A 21890-nucleotide genomic window follows, 5' to 3' on the forward strand; every position below is an offset into this window, starting at 1 on the left:
CCTGCTGTGGCTCCTGGGCCACATGTTTGACACCCTTGTCCTGAGAGGACAAAACCCCTGCGACCACAGATCAGCTCTCTGACTCTTTCCACCATTGTTTGCCGTCTCCACCGAGGATTGCAACGTCCACAACCACAATCACTTTTCTTCTTGCTTTACCAAACTAACATCAGCCATGCCGTCTATCATCCAGCAATAAGTCCGTCATCGAGTGGCGCCCATCCAGCACCATCTGTTCATACACGCTGACGGTGACAACACTGGTCATTAATATTAAACACTGACTTTATTTGTTGTGATAGTAAATAGATTAGGACATGCAGGTAATGTTACAGACGTGCCTTTCAGCGCCTCAGATGTCCATCTTGTCCGTGCAGTTTAGCTAATGTTCAGCACAGTGAGTGCGGAAATAGCAGCTGCTGTAGCTCATTTATTTTCCTACACCTTACCTGCAGCCATCACAGCCTGGGCTCAAGTATAACTATATTCTATGTTTGCATTCTTCTGCTGCTTTTGAAACCCTCTATTTTACATCAGAGCATTAACCCCTGTGGGCTGTCTTTATATATGAACCAGACAGTCACGCAGCAGGACAGGTTCTGGCCTTGAAGCGGAGCCGCAAAATCCTCTTTCCCAACCCGTTGTTCCTCCCCCTGCTGTGTCTTTGCCCTCTGACGGGCCTGGCAGATTCTTGTGCTTCATGAAGCCTCTACAGAGTCCACAGCCATGCTTGCTGAGGCTCTACTGTCCCCTCGCACTTTAAAAACTAACATCTGCACAACTTCACACTCACACATGCGCACACACATCACTGTGTTGACTTAGCCCATCTGGTCCAGATTGTGGTGAGATGATTGAGATATTTGTCGTAGCTCATTTGCGGGGGTGTAGCGGTGACCCGGTAGGCTAACTGAAACGCACGGTCATGTGTGTATATGTTGTAGATGGATTTACTCACATGTACCCACTCGCTCGTTCACTTTGCAGGCATTCAGACATATTTTCACTGCTGTGGCTGTAACACACAGCAGACAGTTAAAGGGTCATTAAACTCTAATATTTAGGTTAGTGACACAGTGGAGGGTTTCATTACACAGACACAGAGAGCTGTGATGCACTGCGTGTCAAACAGGAAGCTTTTCTTTTGTTTTCTTTTTTATTATCTTATCTTTTCTTATCTATTCCTGTCATGTGGGTGTTTGTTTTGCAGCTGGAGTCATCAGTGAGTTATCCTGGCTGCGATTTGATCTCCAATGACAAAAATTCCAAGTAACCGGTGGTCTATTTCTAAGAAAAGTTACTAATGCTGGAATTTTTTGCTATATTTAAAGTGTGGCTATTGAGACATGTGCCCGTTCAGACTAAAACACTGCCATGAAATTTAGCACAGACGGGAACGTTGTAGTCGCAGTGAATGGCATGGTCGCTGACAAATATCACCATCATCATTTTTGTATGAATCACATACCTTTATGTGCCATGTAGCCCTGCTGTCCACCAGCCTGCTGACGACAGGATGTTTTTGTAAACGTTGATCTCAGAAGAACCCACAGTTCAGAGTCTCGGCTGAGACGCTACCACATCGTGCAAACGTCTTCAGCTCGGATGGATGTGTATTCGATGGTTTACAGTTTTGCATGCAGTTTTGAAAACTTGGGTTTGAACATACCTTTATTCTTGTTTTGTTGCATGACTGCACGATGGTGCTCACCATCTGCTTGGACATCTGTGCTGCTAGTTTAAGAACACTCCTGTTCTGAGCACCTTGCTCTTGCTTATCTTTGGTGCATGTAGGATCCTCTAACTTGTGCCAAAATGGTGACCCTTTATCTTGAATTGTATAAGAAGTTGTAGAAGTCAAAGTCATGGGGATGCACTCCTGTAGAGTAGAGCAGTCAGGATTGGATGCAGCAGTAAAAGCCTGTGGTGAGAGTCTCTCACATCCCCGTGAAAAAACCGACCGGTTTGTTCCTTCCAGCGAATTACATGAGCTCTAAACCTGTGATGATTCACAACATGAAAATGTTGAGTCAGTGTGACACAGAATGTGTTTTTGTGCAACTTTGAGGTCCGTGGTGAAGCACAGCCGAGCTGGAAGCATGTCAGAGATGCACAAAGAGCTGAACATGAAGGGGAAAGTTGTAAACTTGTTTCTGGTGAAATATATATGTGTGTAAGAAATTGGTCCATGAGATGACAGTGGTCTTTTTTGGGGTGTTTGACATTGAAGAAAACATTTGCATAAATAATCCTCGCATAGAAAATGGTTCCGACTGTAGCCTAAAGCCATTACTGGGCATCACTGCACCAGGATCTGTGCTGTTTGTGTTTGTCCCATGCCTGGTGCAGTCTTTCTGTTGGTGTCCTGTGGGAACAAGATTCAAAATAACTAATCTGGCCCCACAACACCACTTTCCCACTCCTACCTCTTTCATAATTTTAGACTTCCCATAAAAAGGATTAAAAGACACTCAGGCTTGAGTAGAGAAAATGAAAGTTAAAAATGCATCTGTTTTTCATTCAGTTTTCTTCTCTACAAACTGAGCGTTGGAACATGAACTGTGTGTCGAGCACATCCATAAATGTCTGCTCTAACAAAGATGTCAGTGCAACAGAAGAGTCACTTAAAGACATTGTTGGACAAAGTTTGAGTGATTTAAAAACTGCTGACAATCACAGCAAACACATTTAAACACTTGTGGCTTGCATACATTCCCTCCATGAGATTTTTGAAGGCCTGACAAATTTTGCAGACAGCCAACACAAACACATAACAGTTTGTTAAAAAGGGCTCAAGTGAATTGTTGTCCCCTGGAGATTTTTCCATTGCACTCTTTGCCTGGTACCAAAGCAACTGTGAGGTCCACGTCAGATTTAAAAGAAACCACAGTGACCCTGATGAATGAGAGGAATGAATATACGCTCTCATTCTTAGTAACTTAGCTGTAAATCCACCTTTTCCCCTCCTGTAGTCACCTGGGCCTGGACTATGAAGTATGATTAGCGGGGTATTCAGGTCCCTTTAGACTTAATCTCTCATTTTTACCCGTGATAAAAGTTCACTTCAGATGCTCGGGGATATCACTCATACAGATGCTATAAAGACATTAACAGAATAGTTTGGTGTTTCCAGGTGTGTCTGCAAACAGAAGTACTAACTTGAAAATGACAGCATCATTTGCATCCCACCTGATTACACAACAAATCTTGACTTTAACTAGAGATAAAGCTGAAGTCTGATATTTTGGGGCCCGAAAGCACATGAGGAGTCCCACCTTGGATATGTAGGTGGCCAGAAATCTCGGAGTGCTCAGACATGCTTTAGAGATCATTTCATTTTTTGGCGATAAAGTATCTGAATTTCAGGAGCGGGGCCACGCCTCAAAACCTCCGGTTCTTATTTATATGTTGCACACTTGGACAAAACGACACTTCCAGGCGTGCATGAGATTGGAATCGTTTCTCTTTACTTGTTCATTTGCTCTGCAAATACACAAATACAAGCACTTTGGTTCAGCGTGGCTGCACTCTGCAGGCTGTCTGTGCACTAAAACACACAGGACCCCCAAGCTGTCCCATCCAGTGCCTGCATGAGCGTCACTCATGGGAATCATCATTAACTAAATTATTCTAGCTGGAATGCCAGTGAGCACAATATGTGTCCGAAATACAGTAATAAAGACCTGAATGCACCCAGTAACAACGATAAGCACCCCAAACACATAACATTCACATACTCCAGTTCCCCCAGTTCTACAAGCTTCTTGTTTTCATGCCCCACCCTTCCTCCCCTTTTTCAATCATTTCACTTCTTCACTTCTCATTAGTACATGGGGCTGTGTCAGGCCCGGGAGCCGCCGCCAGTCCCATCCGAGGCTTTTTCCCAAACTGGAGCTCAATTCATGTCTAATTCATTCATGTCTACTAAAAACACTGTTGAACCTAAAAATGAGTTCAGCTGGTGAACTACATGATTCCAAAACTCAGACTCATTTGTTTTGTTTAAAGACAAGTTCCTCAGATGTGACACATCAGAGACGTGTTCTTGCTCATTGTCTTTTTATCCTCAGATGTCCTTTGGTGGTGGTTTGTTTTGCAGTATACAAAGTTATTGTTGCAAACAGGACTAAGGCCGCCTGGTTGAAAAACCTGTGAACCACCCTCATTCCTCCATCTTCCTAACACAGACCTTTTCAGTCTCAAAAAGAGGACCGTTATCTCCTAGTGGCCAACAGCAAATACCAAAAAGGCTCTTAGGGATGAAGATGTCCTAAATGAAGTATGTGGAGGTTTGCAGACATTCTAAAACATTTTTATGTTTTTTTATTTTGCTTTCGTGTCAGTGTAGAATGTGAATGTGGAGACCTGAAGTGAAGTATTGGCTTATAAAGGTCAGGAGCTGTTATCAGGAAGTGTAGGTGCAGGGATGAAAGTGGAGCAATGAACTGGTCTGTGAAGTCTGGATGAACTGCAAGGTTCAAATCAGGGGTCAGATGTATTTTTAAATTTGTGTCAGTGGTGAAGTTACAACTTCATGTTAAGGGGCTCTTCAAATTGTTAAGTCCAATTGTTAAAGTCACACTTTATAACCTACCAATCCTGTAATCGTGAGGGTGTTATTGTATATTCCCTTAGAGGACCATGTGCAAAGCATCTTCTTGCTGCTCTGGTGTTTTTGAAAGCACCTGTCAGGAGATGTGCTAAAGATGGAACATATGAGGCGTGGGGAATGAAAACAGCACGTTGTGGTTTTTACAGCTTCGGACAGGTGAAAAAACACGACAGCACTTACAGATGATTAGCAACTGACAGGAAGACGGGAATGCCTTAAAGTGCGTGTGGTTAGTGGGACACACGAGGCATATGAATTCAATGGAAAACACATTAATGAGGCATGTAGTGAGTCTGAAGGTTTCATCATGTGGTAGCTTTCACAGCTCCGCTTTTACAAGAACACGACTCAAAATGTGCCTTTAGGGGGTGACAGCAATAATCACCACGGGTCCACGTACAGTAAAGTCAAGTCTGTTATTTATATCGCACATTTAAAAGTAATAGGAGCTGACTGAAAGCAGTTTCCAGTCTGGGTGCATGAGCTGACTGACACATGTGTGGTGTAAATGAGAAATACAGCGAGAGAATAATAAAACATGATAACTGCAACCTCAGACTGAGCTACAAGAAAGAAAAGGAAAAGAGGTGCATGTGAAAAAATTAAAAGATGCCAAACAGAATAAATATAAAGTAAATAAAAGAATGCATTATTTCCTCTTTACTGAGGTAAATAATTTCCATCTATTCATCAGTTTTCTTATCCACTTCAGGGTTATAAGGGGAGGCTTTTGTCTAAGCTAATGACAACAAGGAATACTTGATTTATCCTAAAAGCTGGGAATGGGCTGTTAGAGTGAGAGGTGGGGTCATCATGGTCACCAGTACATCAGAAAGACCAGCACAGACCCATTATACTCAATTTACAATGTAAAATCTCCACCTAACACGCGTGTCTTTGGACTGTGGGAGGCAGAACGGAGAACCCGGACGAATCCCACGCAGACACGGGAATCCGAACTCTGCACAGACTCCAGACTCAAACTGAAGTGACGGTGCGGCACAGAGCCAACCAACGCCTCATAAACAAAGACATGATTTTACTTTGAAATATTAAAATAACAAAATATAGCTTTGGTTCCGGTTAAATTCCTCTAACAAACACGTGCTTCTTTAAATCTCAAACATATTTGACTTTTTTTCTCATTTAAATTCATATCAATATTATTATTTTATACCATATGGATAATGCATATTATTGAATTAACATCAAATTATATAATCATTATTATATTGTTTCAACATTATGTCATATCTTATTTTAGTCCAGTTCAGGCTGCTGAGTAACAACATCACACATCTGTGGGCAAGAAGAAAGTTACTTTAGAAACTTTTAGCTTTTTTGTGATATATTAGAGAGTTTTACCTTAAACTTAAAATGAAGGTATGTGTGGATTTATTTATGTCATGTTCAATACTGTACAATATTGGTCAAAAGTACACTTCAGTTTGTGTCTTTGACTCCCCGTTGGTCATTCACTCTATTAAAGGACCGTCTTAGCTACTCTCTTCCTTCACACACACACACACACACACACACACACACACACACACTAACCATCAAAATGAGTGTCTGAACCCTGAAACCACATTTTGAGTCTCAAATGCCTTCAAACTCGTGTGGACCTGATCATGGTCCCAATAAGTGACTGTATGTGTGTAGCATGCCAATTTTCTGTCCTCACAAAGATGGCTAAACACACATACACACACACACACATACACACAAACACACAAACCCTCTTGCAGATTATGATGAGATGTTTTAAGGTTTTTTGGGTTTAAATGTGGCTGTTTTGGGAAGCCGTGACATGCGTGTGTCCTCTCATGTGCTCCTCGCTGTCCTCTCATACACATTATATATTTATTAATTACTGAACAGCAGCAATTTTCCATTGAGCTTGTGGGAAGCAGCTGTTGTTAAGGAAGCATCGGGCTCTTTGTTTGGGAAGCTCATGTTGGAAGTGTTCATCTTTGTGGGTCGGATGTTCTCAGGCACTTAATTTGGAAAGTATGTTATTATTACCGTCACATAATTTTCACGTGTGCATTTGTGTAAAAATAAAACTTCTACAATGTCGTAGTGCAAAGTAGAAGTATTTGAATAGTTTATATTGCAGCTACCTCAGAGGTCTGCAGAAGATCCTGACTGGCTGTTCTGTTTTACTTTTAGTGACTAAATAAGAATATTTATCAGATTTTATAGTATTCAGTTGTTTGATGGTGCGAGGTTCTGGAAAGGCAACGAAACACATTGAATAGAGCTATCTTGACCAAATGTCTCTTTGCGTTGATGGCTTTCATGCTGAAGGCTTGGAGGTAAAGCAAACCTGTTTACAAAATGAAATATGGTCCATAAATTGTGTTTTTAATCTCGGTTTGAATATTGCTGTTAAACTGTCAACTTTTGCCGCACATGCAGGAAAAACTTGGTTTCCTCTCAACAGCAATTACATTTTTTAACTTTATCATGTAACTATATTTTTAAATTCTTTGCTTTGCCCCCCACTAAGTCCTAATCTGATTTTTTGTGCTTATCTGCGTTGTGTCCCGACACTGTGGAGCTTCATAAGGAAATGAAATTCTGTCCAGACTACCTTTAGGGATTCCTGTCTGTATCAGAAAGACCAGCATTAGCAGGTGTCACACCTCAGGCACAACCACTGAAAAAACTTCACTCAGCAGCTCATCACTGCACAGATCTTCACAAATAAAGAGAGTTTATTTAAATTTATAAATGTTATGCAGTTATCTAAACAAAAAGTGATGAAGTATCCTGATTATGATCCTCTGCACATGAGACCCTGGAGTCAAGTTCATGCATGAGGCATGCACACAGAGCACAGAGGGGAAAGAACAAAAGTTGGCGAGTGCACAAAAAGAGGAGAGAGCAAAGGTCGGGTACCACGCAGGCAGATATATTTGCCTAGAGTGGAGCAGTGCTCAGAAATGAAGCCTGAGGCTGTTGGCTCGTTCTGCCGGTTTATGAAGTTCTGATTTTCAGCCAAAACATCTGGCCGCTCTAATACTTACAGGCACGCTGCAATAATATAACACGATCTGCAAGTGTGCCTTTCTTATCTCCTGTTCAGCTGGATCGAACTCAGCATGTTTGTCCAAGTCAAAATATATCATTATGTAGGCTAATAGATGGGGAGGTCTGAATTAGGAGAGCCATCTGCGCTGCAGTCGTGGATGACAAACAAACACTAAAGTTAATTATCTAAATGTCTTCTGTTGCTTTTTGTGTGTGTGTCTATGTTTGCACAGGGTTTACAGTCACTTCTATAGAAAACTTTTAATCTTTTCCTGTACTCGTGAATTTCTGTGCTCACATGCTGGTAATATTTCCACATTTACACTTGATAATATCTTCATTTTGCTACCCACTGGCACCTGCAGTCTTATTTAGCTCTCAGGCTGGTCAGCACAGCTTTCCATCCGTGACCTCAAACAAAAATTCTGCTTTGCAAAGAAAATCTTCCTCCTTATAAACAGAAACCAGCGGGCGATGTCAACTAAACGCCTTGACTGGACATTCAAGCAATCATTCAGTGTCAAATATTTGCTTAACAGAAGTTTTTTCGGGGTTATTAGGTGAATCACTCAAGCTTAAAAAGATTGTGGTCATGGGGAAAGGAACTGTTGAGAAACAGGACTTAAACCCTCGTTTTTGATGCCGAGCTGACCTCCAAACTTCACATTTCACTGCACTCAAACGTCACACTGCTTCCTTCCTTGGCACTAAAGACAAACACAGAGTTGATTTTAGCTGTTTGAGCAGAGGGACGGCGGCAGCCATGTTTCAGTCCCTCAGCGCACCTTCGCATCCTCAGCTGCCAACTCAGACCCCGACACACTCCAGCGACGCACGGTACACTTGTTACCCCAGATCGCTATCGGTGCTACTTGCCTGTGCTTCAGTGTAATCGAGGCTGTTTGCCGACCCCACCCCAGCGCCCCCCACCCACTCTTCTCCCCTCTGTCCCCTGTGAAGTCACCCAGAGGGCCAGATCACAGCAAAGCCAACATGTGGTTTGAGTTAGCGTCTTAGAAACCAGCCCTCCATACGTGGGGTTGTGTGCGTAATCCCAGGGCTCGCTGGTCAGGCTCTGCTTGTGTAGTGTGTAATTGTGAGCGCAGAGCTAATTGTGTTTGTGTGTGTGTGACTGTTTTTATAAATATATGCCAGTTTTTGTGAGTCTTAAAAGGAAGTACTATTTTGCGTGTGGTTGTATCCTCACACAGGAAGTCAGCATGATCTGTCTCTGGGGACTGAACAAAACCAAGAACTAATTTTAAATCTCAAGAGTATTTAGTCGCGCTCTCACACATAAGCCGCATATTTCTGTCCATACTGTGTCTGTTTCGGCCTCTCTGGCTCTGCTGGTTGGACTGCGCAGCAGCCAGGTGGAGGTTTTGGCTTTCATCAAACTTTTATCTGCACGGCATCTCAGGAAGCAGAGCAGGGGGGAGAAATGAACCGGCTCGTTCCAGCTATTTTCTCCTTTGCTGATTATTTGATTAAGTTCTCGCTGAGACAAAGCATCAGATTTTTCCCCTCTCTCTTTAGTCCAGGTTAGCTCGATTTACTCGCTCACACAAAAGTCCCTAAGAAAGGCCATTCGAAATTTGTGACCGCTCCGATAGGCATCTCCCCACTTGTAAAATAATTTTCTGATTGAACAGAGCGATGCTTGTTCAATCTGAATCCGAATTGAAGCAGACTAAACATAATAGCACTGGAATCACTTTAATTGGTTAGTGAAAATGAGTAATAGTGCCGTCAGCATGCGTGAAGAATGATGAACATGATAAGGTCAATCAACCAGGATAACATCGGCAGCTGATGGGAATAAAAGCATGAAAACATTGCTGAAAATCAGGCGGTACTTATTAAAAATGAATCACCTGTCAGTGTTTAGCAGCCATAACAAGTGAGTTAAAGCCAGAGTCTGAAGCACTTTTTACACATGAACTCGTTGGCAGCATCAGGAAGGAACAATTTTCCATTATGGAGAGTATTTAAAATGAAAGAAAATTTATTATTGACACATAATCAGGGGCATAGTCTGGGTTATCAAAGGTGGGGAGGGATCCATAGGAAATCATAATATTTGACATACATGCATTTTAATGAAAAGGGGTGATGCAAATATTAAAATGATGATACGAAAGGTCTGATAATAGGTAACTAAAGCTTTAAGATAAACAGCATGGAGTGCAATATTTATGAAATACTGTGGAACAAATGAAGAAAATAGCACAAATACTTAAATAAATTACATTAAACTGATTTCAGGAAAGTCTTTAAGTAAATGTAATCACTTACACCAGCGGTCCCCAACCCCCGGGCCTCGGACCGGTACCGGTCCGTGAGTCCTTTGGTACCAACCCGCGAGAGTTGAGGCTCAGGTGTGAAATATATGGTTTTCAGGGTTTTTATCGGTTTTCAGCGTTATTTTGTTATCGTTTTTATCGTTAACTCAGTTTTCCTGGGTCTTTTCACGTGTGTTATGAATAAATCTTATTTTTTTCGGTACCGGTACTAGTTTTATTTTGCTGTATTTATCCGCGACACCTTAAAGGCTAGTCCGTGAAAATATTGTCGGGCATAAACCGGTCCGTGGCGCAAAAAAGGTTGGGGACCGCTGACTTACACTACAGTCCTATCCATGCTCTGCCTGGTGATACTGGTCTCATATAGCTTTTTAAGATTAATAGTACTTTAGCCAATGGAACTGGTGTCTCCAACTTGTCTTTTGTTGCCATTTGTTTATCATTATATAAAAAACTAGTTAGTTTAGTTTGATCTAAAGTCTAATTTTGATCAGGGTTCATGTTTTTTAATCATTTCTTGAAATCCTGGCATTGCTTAAACCCATGTTCATAGATTTTGTCCATGTGCTCGACCCAATCACCTGCACACGATGCTCATGTATGCTGATGTAGTGATTTGAACACATGAGATTATCCCTGTGATTCATTTCTTGATTTTTTAGGGAAATACAGACAGTCATGTGCTTTTCAAGACGGAGCATCAAGCTGATTTTCAGTTTAGGCAAAGTAAATCTGTTTTCTCTCCAAACACATTTTTTAAAAATATCTGTGCAAAAATGTGATAATGAAGCACAAAAGAAACAATGATGCCAAACCACAACTAACTTTAAACACTAGTTAAACCTTTGAAAAATGTCACTATTGGGAATAACAAATTAGGTTTTGCAACGAGACCCCTGCAAGAAAAGTGATCTACACCAGAGCCAAATGTGCTCTGGGCACTCTGGCCTGAACTTTGCTCCGTTGGTTACTGGCCGTCCCACTGGGACCGATCTGTTTGTTGGTCCAGCGGTATATTTATCAACTCCTTCTTCTCAGTGGCACTGATATCCTGAGGACGTGGAGACTGAGGCACGAATGGATGGCTGGATGGATAGATTATTTATTTGTCGGGGTTGAAGATTACAGCATGGCAGTGCGAGCTGGCATGGGTTGATATTCCCAGAGATGGAGAGTCCTGCGTCTTTATATACCAGACCCCCTGACATGTTTTATTAACATGTTTGATTTGGTGAACTTGATACACTGAGTGGGTGGCTTTCCAGAATAAAACAACTCACTGCTGAACTGTGGAAAGACTCAGCACAAGTCATTTTATTTTAGCCGTGACGTCAAACTTACTCATTAGCTTTTCATCACATACTCGTCTTTTCTGTTTTATTGGCTCTGTGTCTTTTTATCCATGCATTGCCCTGCAGCTGTATGAACAGTCGTGGGTTCCAGATGATGAATCCCAGTGGTTGTAGCTGAGACAGACACTCAGCAAATACTGAATAGTTACTGGGATAACACCATAACACCAAAAATGGCAGTTTCCCCATCAGTGTCCCCGAAGAGCAAATCAACAGCAAAAATGAACAAGTCGTCCACAATTAAGTCCAAGTTAGTCCAGTTCAGGCTGTTAAAGTCTTTAATCCAGCAGAAATGTTGTGAAAAGACAAAAGTGAAGCATTTATAGGAGGACACTCGCCAACATCGTGAATGTTTTCTGGGCATTATAAAGGACTAAAAGTGGATCACGCCAAGTAATAAAAACCAAGGCTCTTAAACTGTTACCCTCACAGATAATAATAATATCGGATCCTTTTCTTAAATAAACAAAAAGTCCAATATTTTAATTTCCTTTTATTAGTTGGTTTGTCTTGTTCTAGGACATCTAGGACTAAAATCTGATGGTGCTGCGTTCATATTTACGCAGAAATTTGCAATATTTCAGCTGCTCTGGATCCTGTGGGTTGAACATTGGTTCCTCATTGGGTTGGCTCATCCTACAGGGTTTCAGCCTCAGTCCTGAGTCACTGGCTTGAATGCTGTGTGCTGTTTTTCTTAAAGCTTTTCCTGAGCTGTTAGCATGCTGATTACCACTACAAACTTGAAATACTAGAAGGGTTTGTAGTTGGAGGGTAGGGGTTTATAGAGCGTGCAGGATAGAGGACGTGTTGTTCTCTTGCTGTATGACCCACAATATTCTAATTTCATTGTACTATTGTACGAAGTATGACTGTGCAACAAAGAGTTGTCTTATGCTCCCGAGTTTGGGCTCACTGATCTCATGTTTCTGGCCAAGAAGCCTGTTTTAATGCATCCAGCTAACAGCTCCATGTTTTATTGGTGGGATACAGTTTTATGTTGGAATGCTGTGTTTTTCCTCCAAACACTTCTCATTCCAAATCAGAAACTTTTAATTTAATTTACACACAAAACATTGTTCAGCCTTGTTCACATGACTTCAGCAAACTGCAGAGAGGCACCAGTGATCTTTTTGGAGAGCAGAGGCTTTTCATCTTGATGCTCAGTGTCGTCTTGGTTCTGAAAGACTCATTTTAGATGCTACAAGTTACTCTAGGGCAGGCTTGGCCAACTCCAGGCCTCGAGGGCCGGTGTCCTGCAGGTTTTAGATCTCACCCTGGGTCTACACACCTGAATCAAATGATTAGTTCATTACCAGGCCTCTGGAGAACTTCAAGACATGTTGAGGAGGTCATTTAGCCATTTAAATCAGCTGTGATGGATCAAGGACACATCTAAAGCCTGCAGGACACCGGCTCTCGAGGCCTGGGTTTGGTCACCACTGCTCTAGGGTCAGCTGTACTATAACACACCTCATTCTTGAAGGGATCTCTGTTGTCATTAAAATCATTTAGTTTGAAGTCAGTCTGTTTGATTCTGGGTGGATGACTCCGCTGTGATGACTGGATGTGCACTGGATGGATTTCTTTGTGTCTCTTGTGTCTTTAGAGTTTTACTTCTCATCTTCCCCTCATATAACAGACTCTGACACCTTGTGTTTCCCTTTCGTTGAGTGCAGTTGGAGAACTTCCTTCAGAAGAACAACAGGCGTGACGTTTCCAACATGCAGTCGCATGTCGTTCACAACCAAACGGCCACGATGCTGGAAATCGGCACGAACCTGCTCACGCACACAGCAGAGCAGACACGCAAACTCCATGTGGTCGAAGCAAAGGTAAGGAGCTGCCAGTGAACCTGTCATCTAAAAACAGACTTTTGTGAGTTTATTCTCTGCTTTTGTTTTTCATCAGGTCCTAAACCACACATCTCAGATAGAGATAAAGCTTCTGGAGAATTCTCTGTCCACCAACAAGCTGGAAAAGGAACTGTTACTGCAAACTTCAGAGATCAGCCGGCTGCGAGATAAGAACAGGTGGGAAATGTTTTTGTTCTGTCAGCGTCTGCGTAGGTGGAAATTAATCATAAAACCAATTTAAAATCACTCTGAGTAAAGACAAAGGCTAAAAGGACTACTTTTTCTACAATCGAATACTTGTACAGGGTTTGTCCTGACTCAGAATTGGCCTTTGGGGGACATTTGATTAACAAAAACATCTGCTGTGAGTTAATCGAGTTAATAAAACCTCGGTTAACAAAACTGGTTAAGAAACAAGAATAATACAGGAAGGGATTGAAGCCTCTTAGAGTGAGGCAGGATTTCTTTTTTCTGTAGAAGAACAACTCGGCAATAGTGAAGTTAGCACATCACAACCTTTAAAAGCAGCTGCCAAGTGATCATATGAGACTGACATCATACGCTTCTACGACAGAGACATGTCGCAAAGTAGCCGAACCTCATATAACCTCCTTTCTAACACTAATAAAGACCACAGCTTGCAAAAGGAACATCATATTGTATTCATTAAGACTCCAGCTAGCAGCTGACCCAATAAAGTCACTGAGGTCATAGATCAGGTTAGCCTGAGGGTAGTTTTCCCATGCACTTTTATAAAACTAGACTTCTTTTGGCGTCAGAGAAATGAATCTGGGTTTGAGGCACTTCAGCGCTGACTTTACTATCAGAACTGGAGACTATGTTTATCTTTTATATACTATGACATCATCAGGATCCCAACGTTACATTTTGTCAAAACATAATGAAACTGATTGGATAATATATGTATGACTGATGAGCTTTTCTAGTAGCTATTAATACATTTTTCTTTGCCCTCATAAAAATAAAGCCATTTTTTAATGAAAATGTAGCTGAAATATATCGAATCAAATGTTCATTTATGAAAATAATCATTAAGAAAAAATAGGTTTGCTGTAAACTGAATGTATACCAATCAAGTAAATTTAATTTTATCAGATTACATAAAATTTTATATTTTACATTCTACTTCTGTTATAAATTACATATAAAAATGTAACATTTTTAAAAAGTAAAAGTCAGTATTTTGGTTGTAAATCTTTGTTTCAAGTGTTCCTGAAATCAAACAAAGTGATTATCTTACAGTTATTTACACAAAAAAGAAATTCTGACTGAAGGTTTTACTTGTTTTATGACAAGTTTGGGTAAAAAGGTGGATTTATTTTGCTATTTTCTTAGTATAGTTAGTAGAGGTTTTGACAGACTTCAAACACATTGTGTGTTCTTGTATTTATTACAGGTGGTCTAATACATTTAATAAGCACTGTATATATAAGCACTGTATATATAAGCACTGTATATTCACCTGTTTATAGTTTTATGTATTTGGAAGTCAAGTATTTATTTTTTCATGTTCAGATGATGTCGTTGGATCAGGCTTTGTGTGCTGGGCTCCTGCACTGTGGTTGCTGGGTCTTTCTTTCTTTTTTTCTTCCCCCCCTCCCCCCGGTCTTGTCTGTTATTGTTATAATGATCCAAAATAAAAAATACTAATAAAATTCTAATAAAATATGACTGTCAAGTGGACCATTATAACAAATGCCGTAATGCTCCACTTGTGAAAGTAAATCTGTTTGGCATTCAGAAAACAGTTCTGATTGCTACACTGCCGGACACGACAGCGAGAAAAAAAAAAAAAGACTGGAGAAGACTTATATACATTATTTTTTGCAGTGCACACGAGGTAGCTGACAGATTTAGCATTCCTGCTACATACTGGATCTGCTTCTAGACATGATGTCAAAATGTTGCTTCTTCAACAGCTCAACATAAAGAACAACAACTCAACTTCATGCCATTTTGCGTACATCCATGATCAGCCTCTTTAACAGTGGCATATTTCTGAGATTTCCCCTGAGACAGACCAATATCTAAAACATTCTGTTGCAGTCTGACAGGAAAAAAGACGAGCAGCTTATCAGTGACAACATCTGAAATACAAGCAAATCATCGTAAATATGTCCTCAGCTGTTACTGCAAGACGCAGAAATATTTGGAGACACAATATTTTTGTCATTTTTCATTGTGAGGTGAACTTGGACCGTGCACTGTGCAGTAAAACATGCAGAGCAATTATCGAGCATGTTTACAGTAACAGACAAACAGAGTGCGGGTGTGTGAGACTGTGGTGAACATTCGCTGATGATCAGCCACAACATCAAAAGCACAATGAAGTCGATAACAAATCAGTAACATTGATCATCTCGTTATCGTGAGATGTTCTGCTGGGACCCCATCGTCCTGGCTTTCATGTGGATTTTACTTTGACACGTATGAAGGAAATAAGGTGATGAGACCTTTCTAAACAAATGTAGGTGTCATGTTTGGTCCAGATACAGAAAATGGGCAACCAAACCAGTCTGACAATGCAATCAAAGAAGAGCTGATAACATGTCAGATGACTTGATACAGTTCTGAAATCTGTTAAAGTCCTAAGTTGGACTTTATCCAGCTTCATCTTCAAACTGAAGCCAAAGTAGATTGCATCACTGAACACATTATTAGCAATCGTGTCTAAGTTTGTGTCAACAAAACTGACGTCTTTGTGTCTTTTGTGCCCGATTGCTCCTGATTTCTAGGAGTAGAGACTTCTAGAAATCCTGAAACCATAAACACCCACACAATACATTTTTGGCTCGCATACTTTTGAGACCTCAGTAAAACAGCTGTCTGAATCTACAAGAGTACATAAACTTTGCACACACATTTTAACACACACATTCACACACACCACTTCACTCATGCTGCACAAACCACAGCGATCAGTGGCTCCCCATCAGTCCACACCACATTAGCGTTTCCCCGTCCATGTGCGGGTCAGCATGTTGAAGTGATCAGAAGCAGAAGCTGATAGCGTGTTTCAGCTCCTAATGTGACCAAAGTCTCACCTGCTAATGTAGAACAACATCAGTCATCACTGTAAACGAGCTGCATGATACAGCATGATGGTGGTTCACGTCTGACTCATGTCAGCTACACCTCTCAGAAAGTGGACGTGTGGTTGTAAGATTCATATTCACATATTACAGAACTACAGGAGAGTATTGACGCCTAAATTGTCTTGATATCAGTTTACTTATTTATGTGGAAAGTGTGTAAGAAATAAGTGTTTACTGTATACTACTGTATACTAAATTCAATTCTATTCTATTTTATTTATACAGTGCCAATCACAGCAACAGTCGCCTCAAGGCGACTGTTGCTGGACCAATATTGTAAGGCAGACCCTCCAATAATACATAGAGAAAAACCCAACAATCATATGACTCCCTATGAAATACCACTTTGGCGACAGTGGGAAGGAAAAACTCTTTTAACAGGAAAAAACCTCCGGCAGAACCAGGCTCAGGGAGGGTCGGGGCCATCTGCTGTGATTGGTTGGGGTGAGAGAAGGAAGACAGGATAAAGACATGCTGTGGAAGAGAGACAGAGGTTATTAACAATGTTAAATGACATTATGTGTCAAATTTTTAATCTTAAAATCTAAAAAACTGCAGAATTAATGGTCCTTTGAATCAGCCTCAAGAGACTGTATGGTTGGCTACTTAGCATGCTAACACGCTAATCTCTGACGGTAAAGACACGAAATCTTATTGTGGAGCTTTTAGCTGAGTGTTTTTTTGTTTTTTGTTAAAAAAACAGATGTTATGAGTGAGGCGTGGATCTGACAAAGACACTACATCAGGGGTGGGCAACTCCAGGCCTCGAGGGCCGGTGTCCTGCAGGTTTTAGATGTGTCCTTGATCCAACACAGCTGAGTCAAATTGCTAAATCACCACCTCAACATGTCTTGACGTTCTCCAGAGGCCTGGTAATGAACTAATCATTTGATTCAGGTGTGTTGACCCAGGGTGAGATCTAAAATCTGGAGGACACCGGCACTTGAGGCCTGGAGTTGCCTACCCCTCCACTGCATGATCACATGGATGCAGTCTGTCAATCACAACGTGTGTCCTGATCAACACTAATGTACAGTGTAAGGCCATGAGCATGGGTGTTGGATCCACATGGAGAAACTTTGACCCTTCAAAGTTTGAGTCTTCCTCATCAGCTATTTAATACTATATTTAAAAGTAGTGTTCTGATAATGGCTGCCAGCAGTTAGTGTGTATTCAGCATATTTTCACCACATAAGTCACTTAGATGGAGCTTATTTGTAGAAACATTTAAAAGAAGATAACATTTTTCCACTGGACTCCTGCAGACCAACGTACTCTTAGCGAGTTTGAACTAGAAGTTCAGCCACTTCGAGTGTCCCACGTTCCCCTCTGAAACTCCTGCCACTCCTTCATCGGGTTTCATTCATTTGGCTCATACTTTGTTGACCCAACTGTGGGCTGGGGTCTATTTTCAGCAGCTCTACTGCTGGTTCAGCTGCACAGATACCGAGAACTGTAGTCTGATCTGGCACCAGAAATGATGGTCACAATATTAATCTTTATTTCGCTGCTGCAGCTTCGCTAATGAGACGGAGTAATTCGGGAGGTAAAAACTCCGCTCCATCAAAAACAGAATAGAATATGGTCTTTCAGACCACCTTAATCTTAAAAGTCTCGTGTTTTTATCAACATTTTGCTGCTCCTGCTCTTCACCTGGATGTAATTAGGATTTCTCAGGAAAGCCTTGATTTCTTCCTCTGTCCTATGCTGCTTGTTTGCATGCGTGTAAAGCTATTACAAGGGTAGAAATCGTGACTGAATAAAGTGAGCGGTTCCAGAACCCTTCTAGTTTACATTTTGGTTTTGTAAGTGTGGAATCTCCTGGGCCCGTTCCATTATTTCTTTACAAGTGTTTGTGTAACACCAGGCCTGCAGCACTAGAAAGGCAGCTTTTCTCTTTGCATCTGAAAAAGAAAGAAAAAAACAACCTGCACAAAAACTTGATCTCCCAAAAAATAATATTAGTCCTCAGGTTTTAAAAGACTTGTGGAATTTGTGCAATCTTGCAAATATCATAGAACAATTACTGACTCACATCTGAACTGTGAGGCAAACTGCGAAACCGCGTGCAGCGAAGGACACCAGCAACTCTTATGTTTAAGGAAGCTTCTTATTTCTGTTGTGATGATATTACTGAGTCTCATTTTTCCTTAGTACAACAAAAAATAGTGTGACAGCAGAGTTTATAACAGAAAGCCTTTGTATTCACATTTCCAGATATGAAAAATTTAATTCTAAGTGCAACGTAATGAAAAAATATAGCAGAGGAGCAGAATGAGAAGCATGAAGTGATGGACTCCGTATGCAAACCCAGTTAGGATTTTCAGCCTGTGCACCCAAAACCCTCACATCACCACAGTTCAACATGACTCTTGATAAAACTATTAAAACGTCACCATTACTCTCGTCCTCTGATGCTCCTGAGGGTGCGTATAGTCTGACGGGATGACTGAGATTGTTATTCATTCAAGAATAAAGAAAATAAACTTTTCTCTAAAGTGAAGTCTCGTTTTATTTCCTGAGATTTTCTTCTGTTTTTCTTTTTGTTGCTTTGTTTTGCACTTTAGGGCCACGGCCGTCTAACCTGGTTAAAACCAAACAGTATGCATAGAGCTGATAACACACATGAGTCAGAAAACTCACAGCAGAGCATTTTATTAACTTTGTTGGTTGTATCATCAAAACACAAAGATCTACTTTGTAAATTATGCAATCAAAGCATTTTTGCAGTTTCTTTGGTTTACTTTATGGGAAAAAGCTCTGAAACAAAAACTGTTCTGCTGTGAGCTGAGGATTTATGAAGTTGTTTTTTTCTTTTGTTTCAGTCATTTGGAGAGCAAAGTTCAGATGTTGGAGTCTAAGCAGCGAGGAGAGCTGGAGGACATGAGACAGGAGAAGAATAGACTTCAAGTTAGTAAACCTTTGTAATTTTATATATCACCATCAGAAACATTTTTAAGTTTATGAAATCAAATATCAACATGGATTTTTGCCTCATGTGATATTTGCAAGCCCATGTGGTTTAAAAACCACAAACTTCTAAACTTGAGTGATAAATGTTAATTATAGAGTTTTAAGCACGTAGATGATGATTTCACTGCTGTAATCTGGGCTGTCTTGGCGAGGGAAAGTCAAACATTACAAGAAATGTTAAAATCTGTAAAACTGTTAAATCATTAAAAGTAAAAAGTCAAAGAATAAAAAAGTACATTTTCAAGTCTGTGTGGATGTAGAACCAAAAAGCAGAAAGTGCTTAAACAGCAGTGAAACTTTTTTCTGGCTCAGTCCGTCATCAGGACTCAGATGGCGGCCATCGAGTCTTTAGAGAGGCGGCTGAGAGTCGCCAGCACCAACAACACCGCCCTGCAGAGACAACAGACGCAGCTGATGGAGTCTGTCCACACGCTCCTTAACATGGTGGCTAGTACTACAGGTACACACACACACACACAGGTACACATGAAGTATTTTTCACACAGTACATTTATATTTCTCACAATCTTCTGGCGTTTTGATGTAGCAGCACCTCCCAGGAGCCAGATGTGGAGGGACTGTGCAGATGCTTACAAGGCCGGTCACTATGTGAGCGGTCTGTATCACATCTACATCGGCAACAGGACTGAACCTGTGCAGGTAACGACTCAACAGCAAACATGTGCAAACATTTTTGTACATTAAAATGTTTATAAAATGGCTTTAACAGGAGTTTTCTTATCAAACTCATTTTTTGTCATCTGTTTCCTGCTAGCTAACAACTGCCCTTAATAATCAGCTTCAACGATTATATTTAAATGACCTCAAAATGTTCAACAGAAAGAGAAACTGTCTTTATATTCAAGTGTCTTTGTATTTAGAATAATGTGATTCTAATAGTTACAGTTAATATAATTTAAATCATCATTGGTAGTTAATAATCAGTCATTTCTGTTTCTCCCCCTGAAGGTTTACTGTGACATGGAGACGAGTGGTGGAGGCTGGACAGTCTTCCAGAGACGGTTTAATGGCAGCCTGGACTTCCAGAGGAGCTGGAGGGAGTACAAAATGGTGCGTTTGTGTCACAGTCACCAGGATTTATCTCAGTCCCAAAGTTTGAGTTATCAGTGTAAAGTGTGCTCCTCTTATGATTCTCCCTGCAGGGTTTCGGGGACGTGATGGGCGAGCACTGGATGGGTAATGAAGTTTTGCACCTGCTGACCAATCAAGGTGTCTACTCTATGAGGGTGGAGATGATGGACTGGGAGGGAAACTCCGCCCACTCCCACTATGACCGATTTACACTGACCAGTGAGCGACAGCAGTACAGGTACAACCGCAGTCCAAACACACACACAGAGACAGTGTTTTACTTTAATGTTTTTAGAGTTTATTTTTACTATAATAATGAAAATAAAAAGCTGCTGATTACATCTGAAGGCGTGTATAATATTCAAACTTGAACAGACTAATATTGATTGATTTGGAAATCCTGCTGTGTTGTAACTCTGCGATTTATTTTCCTGCTATTGATTATAATTAAATTGTTAATGACATGGTTCGACCACAGATTCATAAGCCCCAAAAATGATGTCTTGAAATTGTTGGTCTTGTCAGCTGAGGAAATGAGATGCTGCATTATTCAGAGTGTCTGTGGGGAAAAAATCACTTTATAATTTATTAGTTATGAAAATTGCTGTTAATTTGATGAAAACTGATAACACTGCAGCTCAGCTTGGGGAACTGTTTTTGGCACGCTTCAGTGAGTGGATGCACTCGTCTGTGATTGTGTTGAGCAACAGAAAGATTTTCACACAGCTTTATAAAAACACCTTATGGAATTCCATTAATTCCATAAAGCCGGACCCATGGGTGGTCAGAAAGGACCAACACACTTGGTCCTGCCAAAAACAGAGTCACCAGATGGTGATCCATTGGATTAACTGCCTCATAGATGTACTGTAAATACATCCTGTCTACAAGAAAAGATTAAATCAGTGTTTGTTTCATCAGATCTTATCCTCCTGTGTGTCTCCTCTCCCTCAGGTTGTATCTGAGAGGTTACAGTGGCACAGCAGGGAAGCAGAGCAGCCTGACCACCCACGGGTCCGGCTTCAGCACCCGAGACAAAGACAACGACAACTGTGAACACTGCAAATGTGCCATGATGCTCACTGGAGGTAGAAGCTTTTCTGTTTGCCAGCAGTTTAAAGCAAACAAATGAAATAAACGAGATTATGTATTGGAAATACTCCATAAAGTTGAGATACTACGATATTTTTGAGAAAATAGAAACACTGCATGCATTACATGGACAAAAGTTCTGGGTCATCCCACCTACAGGAGCTGCTTGGCCATAAACGTGGGGCCTTTTACGCACTCTGTGACCCCGCTCTGAAACTTTACATGCTCTCACACTTCATGGCTGAGTTCCTGTGGTTCGTAAACACTTCCACTTAACAACACAACTTACAGCCGGTCATGGAAGACCTAGGAGGATCGTGGAGCCATGTTTGAAACCATGGAGCATGTTTCAGTGAGCTCTTTAGAACAAGCCCGTCTTTCACAAATGTCTGTAAAGGCATAGATAGGTACATGATTTTATACACCTTTAGCACGTGGGCTAAAAACACCTGAATTAAAAA

At 40.9% G+C, this 21890-nt stretch overlaps 1 protein-coding gene across 2 annotated transcripts in view; it reads left to right on the top strand.

Annotated features, from left to right (window-relative positions):
• angpt4 (angiopoietin 4) overlaps window positions 1-21890 on the top strand; it is a 70160-nt gene that overhangs the window by 42075 nt on the left and 6195 nt on the right. Inside the window, exons 2-9 of one of the 2 annotated variants that reach the window (XM_084929583.1) lie at window positions 12980-13135; window positions 13212-13333; window positions 19098-19182; window positions 19558-19705; window positions 19793-19905; window positions 20215-20316; window positions 20409-20575; window positions 21292-21425. In XM_084929583.1, the coding sequence (XP_084785709.1) occupies window positions 12980-13135; window positions 13212-13333; window positions 19098-19182; window positions 19558-19705; window positions 19793-19905; window positions 20215-20316; window positions 20409-20575; window positions 21292-21425 (1027 nt within the window). The remainder of the gene's footprint in view (window positions 1-12979; window positions 13136-13211; window positions 13334-19097; window positions 19183-19557; window positions 19706-19792; window positions 19906-20214; window positions 20317-20408; window positions 20576-21291; window positions 21426-21890) is intronic. The other variant, XM_084929584.1, reaches the window with a different exon arrangement.

The sequence above is a fragment of the Perissodus microlepis genome, chromosome 5, assembly GCF_051167445.1.
Source record: "Perissodus microlepis isolate ML-2025 ecotype Zambia chromosome 5, ASM5116744v1, whole genome shotgun sequence".
Lineage (NCBI taxonomy): Eukaryota > Metazoa > Chordata > Actinopteri > Cichliformes > Cichlidae > Perissodus > Perissodus microlepis.